The following is a 12,349-nucleotide window of genomic DNA, read 5'->3' as shown; positions in this document are numbered from 1 at the left end:
GGGGAATCTTTAAAAAAAAAAAAATTGGCCTCATTTATTCCTCTGTGTTAAAAAGCGTAATTAATTTGCCCACTTGGAGTGAATGTGGTGTATGTTTTTCAGTCAGCATCGGAATCTCAATGGTGCAGGAGATAGAGGAAGTCACCGGAGCAGTCATCAAGATCATCTCCGAAAGGATCCATATGCCAATCTCATGTTGCAGCGGGAAAAGGATTGGGTCTCCAAAATCCAGATGATGCAACTGCAAAGCACTGATCCCTACCTGGATGATTTTTATTACCAGGTAAATACTCTGTGCTAGTTTTGAGGATAATAGTTTGGTCCCCTACACTGGTAAGGGTATTCATTTAAATATTGGTACAATTAAATATTTGTAAAATTTTCTTTTGAGATACTTAGCCTCTTGCACTACTCACTATCAGTACATTTCTAGAACTGAACTTGTGTTACTGTCACTGGCATAAATTATTTGATGGTAAACAACAGTCGTGTTCTGTGCTTATGTTACAACCGAAATCATCCTCTCATGGTAGAATTACTTTGAAAAACTGGAGAAACTGTCAGCTGCTGAAGAAATACAAGGTGATGGCCCTAAGAAGGAGCGCACCAAGCTTATCACCCCTCAGGTGGCCAAACTGGAGCACGCCTATAAGCCAGGTAAGGTCCTCATAAGAAAGATGCCCATAATAAAAGAAATTTGAGAAGCCGCTGATTAAATATAGACAAGTGTATATGTGGAAGGATATGTAAAGACATTTCAAAGTGATTTTAAAGTACCATTGTCCTTAATAAATGCAAAACTCAGCCTTTATTCAAGCCTGGACTGAACGCTTTGACATGTGCCTTTTCAGGTCCTTTTCTACTTGAGATTTCATGATTTTTTAAATGTATTCTAATTTTCAGTACCCCTAAAATAAGGGGGAAATACTTTAGATTTTTATTGTGATAATTATTGTAACAAAAAAAGAGAGAAAGGATAGATTTTGATGAGGGGTTGCTTTAAATAACACATTGACCCTTTTTTTTTTTTTTTTTTTTTTTGAGAAAGAGCCTTACTCTGTTGCCCAGGCTGGAGTGCATTAGTGCCATCTCAGCTCGCTGCAACCTCCACCTCCTGGGCTCAAGCGACTCTCATGTCTCACCCTCCTGAGTAGCTGGGATTACAGGCGTGTACCACGACATCCAGCTAATTTTTGTACTTTTAGTAGAGACGGGGTTTCGCCATGTTGGCCGGGCTGGTCTCGGACTCCTGGCCTCAAGTGACCCACCCACCTCGGCCTCCCAAAGTGCTGGGATAATAGGTGTGAGTTACCACACCCGGCCTAAATAACACATTGACTTTTGCAGTAAGTTATTAGACTATGAGTAAGGTACAGAGGAAAGTAAAAATCTTATTTGAACACTGCCTGCCTGCATTGCTGACTTTTTATTTTGTTGGATTTTTTTTTTTTTTTTGTCTTTGCAGTGCAATTTGAGGGCTCTTTGGGAAAGCTTACTGTTTCTAGTGTGAATAATCCCCGAAAAATGATTGATGCTGTTGTGACATCTCGGAGTGAGGATGATGTAAGTGTCAACACAACTGTCTGTTTAAGAACATCTGATTTGTGACCATTTCTTTTGGCAGGGCCACCATGGAATGAGATCGGGCATGGTAGAGTTGTTTATAGTCTAACCTGGGACCTCCTACCTTGTCATGCATTCTAGTTTTCCACAGATGTGCTGCAATATTAACACCTTCATTTCTAAGGCAGCCAGGCAGGGACTAGGGTGGCAGGAGTCTTTGGACTGGGTAGCTCTGGCTGCAAACAGCATGTGTTTACTCCAGTTTGATGTTTTAAAAAATTATCATTTTCTATGTATTTTAAGATTTTCAGAAAGAGGATCAGAAAAAATAATTTTGGGGTACGAGGCTTAGTACCTGGGTGATGAAAGAATTTGTACAACCCCCATAACACAAGTTTACCTGTGTAACAAACACATGTACCCTATAACCTGCACGTGTACCCTTGAACATAAAATTAAAGTTTAAAAATAAAAAACAAGATTTTCATATTTCATATGATTTCCTTATCCTCTACTAAGATTACCCCTTGCCTACCTATGAATGCAATTTAATAGTTTGTGGGTTAAGTCAGCTTTGACCTTTGTTCATACTAGGGTTGTTTTAGATTAACTTTCAGAGACTCAATTATCTTCTCAAAGTACTGTCACAAATGAACCTACAGATGCACACTTGGTAAATTATTTTGACAAAGGTAAAGAATTTGCATTGAATAGTCTTCTCTTTTTTAGGAGACAAAAGAAAAACAAGTTCGAGACAAGAGGAGAAAAACCCTTGTCATAATTGAGAAAGTAAGTTTAGAATTTGTTGCTGTAGTTAGTTTCAAATATGGAACGGTCACATGTATGTATACACTAGAACTGAAACAGTGAGCAATCAATCAGTGTTCTTTGGTTTTAATTCATGAATATATTCTTGGTAAGTGACTGTTGTGTACCAGATAACTCTGGAAAGGATTATGTTATGTTTCACCTATTGGCATCATAGAAAGAACACTGCAGTTAAAGTTGGAAGTGTACTGGGTTTTTGTCCAAGCTTATTCAGTTAATAGCTGAGTGTCTTTGGGCAAGTCACCTCTCTAAGCCTGATAAAATGGGAATAAAAATTACATTGTCCTACCTATGGATTAATTTAGTTCACAGATATTTACTGGCACTATTCTGGGTGCTGAGGAAACTAATGGATATTAATAGTTGATTTGTAAAATGTAAACACCACATTGTAAGGCCATACACCATAGTGGTTAAAAGCATGGACTCTAGAACCAAGCTGCAAATCATGTCTTTTCCATTTCTGAGTCTGTAACTTAAGGCACGTTATTTAACCTTTCTACGCTCAGTTTCTTTATCTGTAAAAATGGAGATGATAGTAGTAGTTTTCTCTTTGGATTGCCTTTTTTTTTTTCCTTTTTGAGACAGAGTCTCACTCTGTCGCCCAGGCTGGAGTGCAGTGGTGTGATCTCAGCTCACTGCAACCACCACCTCCTGGGTTCAAGCGATTCTCCTGCCTTAGCCTCTTAAGTAGTTGGGATTACAGGTGCAGGCTACCTCACCCGACTAATTTTTTGTGTTTTTAGTAGAGATGGGGTTTTACCATGTTGGCCAGTCTGGTCAAGGAAAGTGTAATTATTTTACTATCTTTTTTTTTTTTTTGAGACAGAGTTTCACTCTTGTTGCCCAGGCTGAAGTGCAATGGCGAGATCTTGGCTCACCACAACCTCCGCCTACGGGGTTCAAGTAATTGTCCTGCCTCAGCCACCCGCATAGCTGGGATTACAGGCATTTGCCACTACACCCGGCTAATTTTGTATTTTTAGTAGAGACGGGGTTTCTCCATGTTGTTCAGGCTGATCTTAAACTCCCAACCTCAGGTGATCTGCCCATCTCGGCCTCCCAAAGTGCTGGGATTACAGGCATGAGCCACCGTGCCCGGACTATTTTAATATCTTTGCCTGGTAGAATGGAGGTCAGAGAGAGACAAAGAATGGTGGTTTGAGGAACTTTTTAAGTTATTTCATATGGTTTTCCACATTAAAAAAAAATCTCAGTCTTTCTATAATAAGTTTGTATTCTTTTGTCTTTTTCTAGTAGTCAGTCCTAAACAGTGAAATTGTTTAACTAATACTCTGGTTCTGACCCAGCATGCTGTGGCCTGCTTTTGTCTCCCTTCTTAGACCTACAGCTTACTCCTTGATGTGGAGGACTATGAAAGACGTTATCTCCTATGTCTAGAAGAAGAGCGACCTGCCCTAATGGATGAGAGAAAGCACAAAATTTGTAGCATGTATGACAACTTGAGGGGGAAATTGCCTGGACAAGAGAGGTAAGCATTATGCACTTTGAGGAAAACATTAAACTAACTGGACTCCTTCCTCTGTCATAACTGGACTTCATACATTTCTGCTTCTTAGGTACACTCCCTACCATCTCTGTAAGCTCAGAATCTATCCTTTTAGCCTAACTCAAATGCCACTTTATTTAAAATATGAATTATCTTTTCCAGTGAGGAAAGAAGAAAAACCTCTTTATCCTGAATTTATCATTCAACAAATACATAGTATCTTCCAGGGACAGTGCTAGGGGCTAGAGATATAGTGGATAACATTATTGGGTTCTTGTTTTTGTGCTTACAGATTGCACCTGATTTATGATTACTAGCATGTTTAACCTTGTAATCTTTATTATTATTAAGATCAGATATACAAACATTTATACTTCCTGGGATTTCCACAAAATATTTATATCCTGTTGAAACCATTCAGTCTTCCAATGAGGAATCCCTCTCCTACCCCATTATCTGCAAAAGAATCTTGCTCATGTTAAATGTTCTGTAAATCCTAAATACTTATTTGATATATTCAAGAGAACTACAACTTCTAATAACTCCCTGTCCTTTTACCCGTTCAAGAGAATCGCTGATCCTTCTAAGCCAGGACATACACAAAACCAAACATAAGAATAAGCACTTCCGCTGGGCACGGTGGCTCACGCCTGTAATCCCAGCACTTTGGGAGGCCGAGGCGGGCGGATCACAAGGTCAGGAGATTGAGACCACGGTGAAACCCCGTTTCTACTAAAAATACAAAAAATTAGCCGGGCGCGGTGGCGGGCGCCTGTAGTCCCAGCTACTCGGGAGGCTGAGGCAGGAGAATGGCGTGAACCCGGGAGGCGGAGCTTGCAGTGAGCTGAGATTGCGCCACTGCACTCCAGCCTGGGCAACAGAGTGAGACTCTGTCTCAAAAAAAAAGAAAAAAGAATAAGCACTTCCTTTTCAACACACCTTGTCTGGAGTTAGGCTGACAGGGAACTGGTTGAATAAATGGTTTATCCATAGATTGGAATGTTATCTAGCCATTAAAATGTATGTGGTTGAAATATATTTATTGACATAGAAATAAGTTGTTGAGTGAAAAAAGTCAAGGTACAAAACCATATGCATTCTATGAGCCCATTGTTCTATGAAAGAAAAAATATGTAATACAAAGCAAAATGTTGTTTAAAATGGTAACACTAATTTTTTTTTTTTTTTTTTGAGAGGGAGTCTCGCTCTGTCGCCCAGGCTGGAGTGCAGTGGCCGGATCTCAGCTCACTGCAAGCTCCGCCTCCCGGGTTCACGCCATTCTCCTGCCTCAGCCTCCCGAGTAGCTGGGAGTACAGGCGCCCGCCACCTCGCCCGGCTAGTTTTTTGTATTTTTTTAGTAGAGACGGGGTTTCACCGTGTCAGCCAGGATGGTCTCGATCTCCTGACCTCGTGATCCGCCCGTCTCGGCCTCCCAAAGTGCTGGGATTACAGGCTTGAGCCACCGCGCCCGGCGGTAACACTAATTAACTCTGAGTTGATGAATGTTTTTCTTTTTCTTTTTTTTTTTTTTAAAGCTATTGCTCTGTTAACCTATGTTATTTGTATGGTTACTTAAAAGTTAAGAGAGGGAGGCCAAGCACTTTGGGACCCTGAGGGGGTGGATCACTTGAGGTCAGGAATTCAGAGACCAGCCTGGCCAACATGGTGAAACCCTGTCTCTAGAAAAATACAAAAATCAGCTGGTCATGGTGGCAGGCATCTATTGTCCCAGCTGCTTGGGAGGCTGAGGCAGGAGAATCACTTGAATCCAAGAGGTGGAGGCTGCAGTGAGCCAAGACAGCGCCACTGCACTCCAGCCTGGGTAACAAAGTGAGACATTGTCTCAAAAAAAAAAAAAAAAGAGAGAAAAAAAAAAAGAAAAAAAGTTAAGGAAATTAGTGCATACAGTTGGCCAAGTTTTTTTTTAACCATATAATTTGTGAAATGATGATTTTCTACATTTGTAAAACCTGAAAATTTACTTTTTATTTGGTTGAGATTTGGAGAAGTAATTCCTACTAATTTATTTTATTGTAGAATGAAAATGAATGCAGTATATTCATTCAGTAACATCTAAGAGGAAAAAAATGAGGGTTTCTTAATTGTTCTTGCTGACCTAAGTTGGCATTTTTCTTCCGTTGCAGGCCTAGTGATGACCACTTTGTACAGATCATGTGTATCCGAAAAGGGAAGAGAATGGTTGCCCGTATTCTTCCTTTCCTCTCCACAGAGCAAGCAGCTGACATTCTCATGACAACAGCCAGGAACCTCCCTTTCCTTATCAAGAAGGATGCACAAGATGAGGTGACTATGCAAGATGGGACATCTTGCCTTTGAGTCTTTATAACTGATAAGATTTCTAGAATGCAAACTTATTTTCCTCTCCTTCCCTTTTGTATTTTTGTCTAATCTTTGGCCGTGTGATTTGATTATTTAAAACAAAACCTTTAGTATTTCAGGCCTATATTTTTAATCCCATAACAGACTACGTTTCTAAACATGAGAAAAACAACAATTCCCTCTTACTTGACATAGTTGTGAAGATGTGGTCTGTATCAGAATTACTTGTGTAGATAAGTCAGTTCCACCCCAAACTGCTGAATCAGAATTTACAGAAGGATTAGGGTTTTTGTATCTTAGTCTCCAACTGAATCTGATGTTCACTGAAGTTTGAAAACTTTTAGTCTTGGTTACTTTGCTAGATATAAAGTATCATTATTGGTCTGTTATCAGTAGCTTAACATTAGCCTGTAGACTTAGTTAAATGGTATCCCACAGCAGTTGAGCTAGTCCCCTTTTGGTTTCTTTTTTTTTTTTTTTGAGACAGAGTTTTGCTCTGTCACACAGGCAGGAGTGCAATGGTGTCATCTTGGCTCACTGCAACCTCTGTGTCCCAGGCTCAGGTGATTCTCCCACCTCCTGAGTAGCTGGGACTACAGGCATGCGCCACCATGCTCGGCTAATTTTTTTACCTTTTGTAGAGACGGGGTTTTGCCACGTTGCCCAGACTGGTCTCAAACTCCTGGACTCATGCAGTCCTCTTGCCTTGGCCTCCCAAAGTGCTAGGATTACAGGCTTGAGCCACTGCGTCCAACCCGAGCCAGCCCCTTAAATAATTTTTATCATGATCTAAACTGGGCTGGAATTTTAACATGGTTATCACATGTGCAAGTTAATTCTTGGTTAGAGTTTTTCTCTCCTTATCCTTGTCATAGCACACCTGAAAGATGAGCAAAATTTAGAATAGTCTTAAGAAGTTCAAAATAAGAAATTGATAAAAGTAGGACAAAGGATGAATATTAGTGCAAGATTCAGAGTAGTGAAATATATGAGAGTGAACCTGTTATAGACTACAAGTTGAGTAATAACCATCTAAGTAATGAGTCCCCAGAAAACACAGAACACCAGAATACCTTCTAAATGGTATGCTACAAAAGGGAAACTATTCCTTCATAGATCCTTGAAATGTTAGCATCTGCAGAAGAAATGAAAGAGAAGTTTAGGTCTCATTGAAAGCAGTGAAGTGGGTTGGGACAAGTATATATTTAAAAGATTTGGCTGGGCACAGTGGCTTACACCTATAATCCCAACACTTTGGGAGGCTGAGGCAAGTGGATCACTTGAGGCCAAGAGTTCAAGACCAGCCTGGGGCAACATGGTGAAAACCTGTCTCTACTAAAACTAGAGGAAAAAAAAAAAAACAAAAAACTGAGCCGGACACAGTAGTGTATGCCTATGGTCCCAGCTAAAAAAAAAAAAAAAAAAAAAAAAAAAGATTCCACAAATGAAAAATGAGTTGGGGAAAAGTTCCAGTATTTGAGGTTTATCCTAGAAAATAGAAGACCAGACTAAAAAAGTAACAGCTACCTTAGAGCATGTAAATTGTATGCAGTGTAATGGGCACTTGTAATCCCACCAGAGCTCTTCTGTGGAAACAAGTTTGGGAGATATTTGCTGAATACTTCTATGTGCCAGGCACTATTTTACCTCCTAGAAATACAGCACCTAGTTCTGTATGTTTTACCTGTATGTTTTAAGGAGTAATAAACCATATCTCTAAATACCATTTTCTTGAAGTAATAGCTGGTTCTAGGTCTGAATCATGAAATGTACAAGATATCCTGGAATATATTGTGCCAGAAAGCAAGAAGTTAATAGATTACTAGGGTCCTGTCTAAAGGATGCACAAACTAATTTCAAGGGACTCACATTGGCCAAAAGTGGAATAATTTTCATCAGAAAGAACAATTACAGCAGTAGATTGAAATATATCAAATATATTTAATGAGTTAATAATGTTTAAGCATATATTGATCTCCTTTGGAGACTACTAGACCATCAACTCACTATTCAGAAAATTGGTAAATAAAGGAAAAGAAAAGCATTTATCCTGCCTTTCCATTAAAACCAAATGTCATGGTAATCAGACAGTTGATAATACAAAGTTCTTCTTTGTAGAAGAATTTTCGCTAATAAATACAAAAGAAATGATAAAATTAGAAAATAACGGTTTTCACAAACCTCAATGGAAAAGCAGTCAATCTAGACAGTGCTCATTACTGGCTGCTAAAAGCATTAGGTAAAAAGTGGATGGGGAACTTTACAGTGGTTGGAGCAGCCTGGCAACACGTGAACCCGCTGATGAACTCTTAACACCTCTAAGAGTGGGACAACCAAGCACTGTGCCTTTTTTTTAAAAAAAAAAAAAAAAAAAAAAAGGAAACAGAGTCTTCCTATGTTTCCAGGCTTGTCTCAAGCTCCTGGGCTCAAGCAATCTTCCCATCTCTGCTTCCTAAAATGCAGGGATTATGGGCATGAGCCACCATACCTAGCTCTTCTTGACATAATGCAATGGAAAACACACAAGTTCTATCCATGACATTTTCTCACATGTCCCTCCCACACCCTACTGAACCTGAATCAAATAAACCTGTTATTCTAACTATCCGTTTAGGAGGGAAACAAAGGATAGCAGAACCTGCTAAGTGATACTGCCAACATGCAGTTTGCCAAATTCAAGCTACAGAACAAATGACCCAGTTTCTTTAACAGTTAAATAACAAGAGAAAAGGGCCAGTGGCAGAGGACCTGTTAGAGAGATTTTAAAAACCTTACCAGGCAAATGCAATGTGTGGATCTTGTTTGAACCATAATTAGCACAATAATGGTTCTAATACAAAGTTCAGCTGCTAAAAGACATTTTTAAAGGCATTTGGGGGAATTTGGATTTGGAACAGACACTAGATGATATTTTAAAATTATTTCCTGAGAAATGTTCTATGAAAAAAAATTATTATTTATTTTGTTAGGTATGATATTGTGAGAGATTTTGTTAGAAATACAAACTGATGTATTTTGGGATGAAATGATATGATACAGGAGGAATATGGATTTAATAAGATTGGCAAAATGTTGTTTGGTTGACGTTGAAATTGGGTGGTGAGTACATCAATGTCATTATGCTGCTGTTTGTATTTTCGTGTATGTTTTAAAATGACCATAATAAAAGCTTTTTTTATTTATAGTAGTAGACCACAAAAAATATTTTACTCCCCATTTGCGGGTGCCATTTAAAGTAAAACCAACCATCACTTTATACCGTGGGCATTGATTGTCTGGAAGCACTCTTGATTTCCTTTGTTGTGTTATAACCTAGTTATTTATATTAATAGTTCTGTATTTTAACTTTCCAGTTGGCTACATGACAAAAGAAATAAATGACTAGAAGACTGGAATTCAACAGCCTTGGGTTCTGGCTCTAGCTGCTGGCTGTGTAACTCCAAACACTGAGTTTCTCATCACTTTATAGATTCTCTAAAAATCTATAAAAATTGGCTAATTATTTCTCTTCTTCCTCATTGAGCTTTTATAAGAATAAGAGAAAATACAATTAAATCTGAAAACACTTCTTTTTTTTTTGAGACGGAGTCTTGCTCTGTTGCCCAGGCTGGAGTGCAGTGGCGCAATCTTGGCTCACTGCAAGCTCCACCTCCCAGGTTCACGCCATTCTCCTGCCTCAGCCTCCTGTGTAGCTGGGACTACAGGCGCCCGCCACTGCACCCGGCTAATTTTTTTGTATTTTTAGTAGAGACGGGGTTTCACCATGTTAGCCAGGATGGTCTCGATCTCCTGACTTCGTGATCCTCCTGTCTCGGCCTCCCAAAGTGCTGGGATTACAGGCTTGAGCCACCGTGCCCGGCCACTGAAAACACTTCTTTTGAGACAGGGTGGGTCTCACCCTGTCACCCAAGCTGGAATGTGGTGGTGCATTCATAGTTCAATGTAACCTTGAACTCCTAGACTCAAGCAAACCTACCACCTCAGCCTACTGAGTAGCTGGGGACTACAGGTGAAATTTTTTTATTTGTTGTAGAGATGAAGTCTCACTACATTGTCCAGACTAGTCTTGAACTCCTGGCCTGAAGTGCTCTTCTGCTTGGCCTTTAACCTATCTTAGAGTGCTTCTCACAGTATATTGAAATTGCCAATTAACCCATATCTCCTCCGCTGTACTTTAGATCCCTGAGGTTCTGTGTCCTGTTTGCCATTTGTTTTTAGCCCATGGGGCCTGGCAGAGTGTAAGCATTTAAGAATATTTATGGGATGAGTTAAAATATTGATGTTTTAGCATAACTCTCGGTATGTATTTGCGAGTGATTTTTTTTTACACCCTTGGTTCACACAAGTCGTGGTGTTTTGAGATGAAAAAGTTCTCAGTAGATAGCTTAGAAGTCATTGTTAAGACTCTAGTCATATCTGCCAGACTTGTGCCTTAAGTGGTTGAATATGCAAATGAGCATCCTTCCATCCATGCCCCTGATGGAGGGTAACTGAAGTAACACATGCCAGGATATAATGCTTTTATTTATTTTTTGTAGGTGCTGCCATGCTTACTGAGTCCCTTCTCTCTCCTCCTCTATCATCTTCCATCAGTGACTATCACCAGCCTTTTGCAACAGCTAATGAACCTACCTCAAAGTGCAGCTACACCAGCACCCTCCAATCCTCACCTCACTGCTGTGCTCCAGAACAAGGTGATCTTGCCCTCTTCAGTCCCTGAACTTGTGAAGTGTCTTAATTTGCATTATAGATTAAAATAATGGCTGCTGTATCTCTAGCAACTTGTGAAAAAGGCTTCTTTCAGTCAAGAGTTACATTAAGCTCCTAGTAACAGAGGCTAGAAATAACAGTGGTTTCAACAAAATAGGATTTTATGTGTCTGGTGTGAAATAAATTTGATTTAGTAGCTCCACAGTCATCAGGGATCCAGGCTTTTTCACTTTTTTTCCTCTGCCATTCTTAGCAGTGGCTTCCATGTTCATTATTCCTCATGGTCCAAGATGGCTGTGGAATTCAAGATTCAGCTTTACATCAAGAAGGATGGATGGATTTTGGAGGGCAAAAAGGTGTGGACCAGCTGCCCATCTTCCTTATTGAGACTTTTTCCAGGAGTTCTAACCAAAAACTTCTACTTACTGTTAATAGCCAGGACATTGTCACATGGCCACACCTAAGTGCAGGGAAGGCTAGAAAATACCTTCTAGTTTGTGCCATTGTCATGACACATAAGAGTTCTGATAATGGGTAGGAAGGCATATTAGGTAGGCATTTAGCAGTCTCTGTCATAGTAGAATCATCCATTTCATACTTTATTTGCATCAGGTTAAAGATTCAGAGATTCCTAGGAGAAGCATTATATGAAGTGAAGAATATGAATTTTTAGTCCTTGCCTGCTACTGTCTAGCTTTGTGACCTTGGACAGATGATACCACATTGCTGAATCAGTTTCCTGGTCTATAAGATGGAGGTGATGATTAGACTTCATAGAGTTGTCCTGGTACTTAAATGAGATAACAGTTGTAAGTGCTTCGATATAATACCTGGTACATAGTAGTTACTCATTAAGGGCCATTCTATGTATAGTAGAGATGAAAAAGTGGTCTCAAGGCCTCTTGCTCCTTTGCACCTGAAAACCTGCCAAAGCATGACACTAAAGGGTGGTATATCAGAGGCAGAAGAAGTGACAGTGCCTCCGGGGACATTAGATGGGGTTCTGGAGTGATCAGGAATGTGCCTTTCTGTTATTTGGTCTCTTAGTTTTAATTTTAGTAAAGGCAGTAGTAGTTTTTTTCTGAGAATAACATGAAAAGGGATTTTTTTTTTTTTAATCAGGGTCTGCTCTGTCACCCAGGCCAGAGTGCAGTGGCAAGATCTTGACTCACTGCAACCTCTGCCTTCTGGGCTCAAGCCATCTTCGCACCTCAGCCTTCCAAGTAGATGGAACTACAGGCACGTGCCACCACGCCCAACTAATTTTGTGTATTTTTTGTAGAGGTGGGGTTTCGCCATGTTGCCCAGGCTGGTCTCTATCTGCCGTCCTCGGCCTCCCAAAGTGTTGGGATTATAGGCATGAGCTACTGTAACTGGCCATGAAGGGAAATTTTGTAG

At 39.9% G+C, this 12,349-nt stretch overlaps 1 protein-coding gene across 6 annotated transcripts in view; it reads left to right on the top strand.

Annotated features, from left to right (window-relative positions):
* PATL1 (PAT1 homolog 1, processing body mRNA decay factor) overlaps window positions 1-12,349 on the top strand; it is a 33,139-nt gene that overhangs the window by 16,061 nt on the left and 4,729 nt on the right. For 5 of the 6 annotated variants that reach the window (XR_002516971.2, XM_021925704.2, XM_003919677.4 and 2 more), the window contains 7 exons: window positions 103-283; window positions 534-657; window positions 1,466-1,563; window positions 2,293-2,352; window positions 3,735-3,883; window positions 6,046-6,205; window positions 10,780-10,935. Coding sequence is in view for 5 of the 6 variants with exons in the window: in XM_021925704.2 (XP_021781396.1) it covers window positions 103-283; window positions 534-657; window positions 1,466-1,563; window positions 2,293-2,352; window positions 3,735-3,883; window positions 6,046-6,205; window positions 10,780-10,935 (928 nt within the window). In the remaining variant the exon portion in view is untranslated. Of the gene's footprint in view, window positions 1-102; window positions 284-533; window positions 658-1,465; window positions 1,564-2,292; window positions 2,353-3,734; window positions 3,884-6,045; window positions 6,206-10,779; window positions 10,936-11,563; window positions 11,781-12,349 lie in introns of those variants that run through there. The other variant, XM_021925705.2, reaches the window with a different exon arrangement.

The sequence above is a fragment of the Papio anubis genome, chromosome 12, assembly GCF_008728515.1.
Source record: "Papio anubis isolate 15944 chromosome 12, Panubis1.0, whole genome shotgun sequence".
Classification (NCBI taxonomy): domain Eukaryota; kingdom Metazoa; phylum Chordata; class Mammalia; order Primates; family Cercopithecidae; genus Papio; species Papio anubis.
The sequence above is the reverse complement of the archived record's forward strand: the minus strand, read 5'-3'. Positions and strand labels throughout refer to the sequence as shown.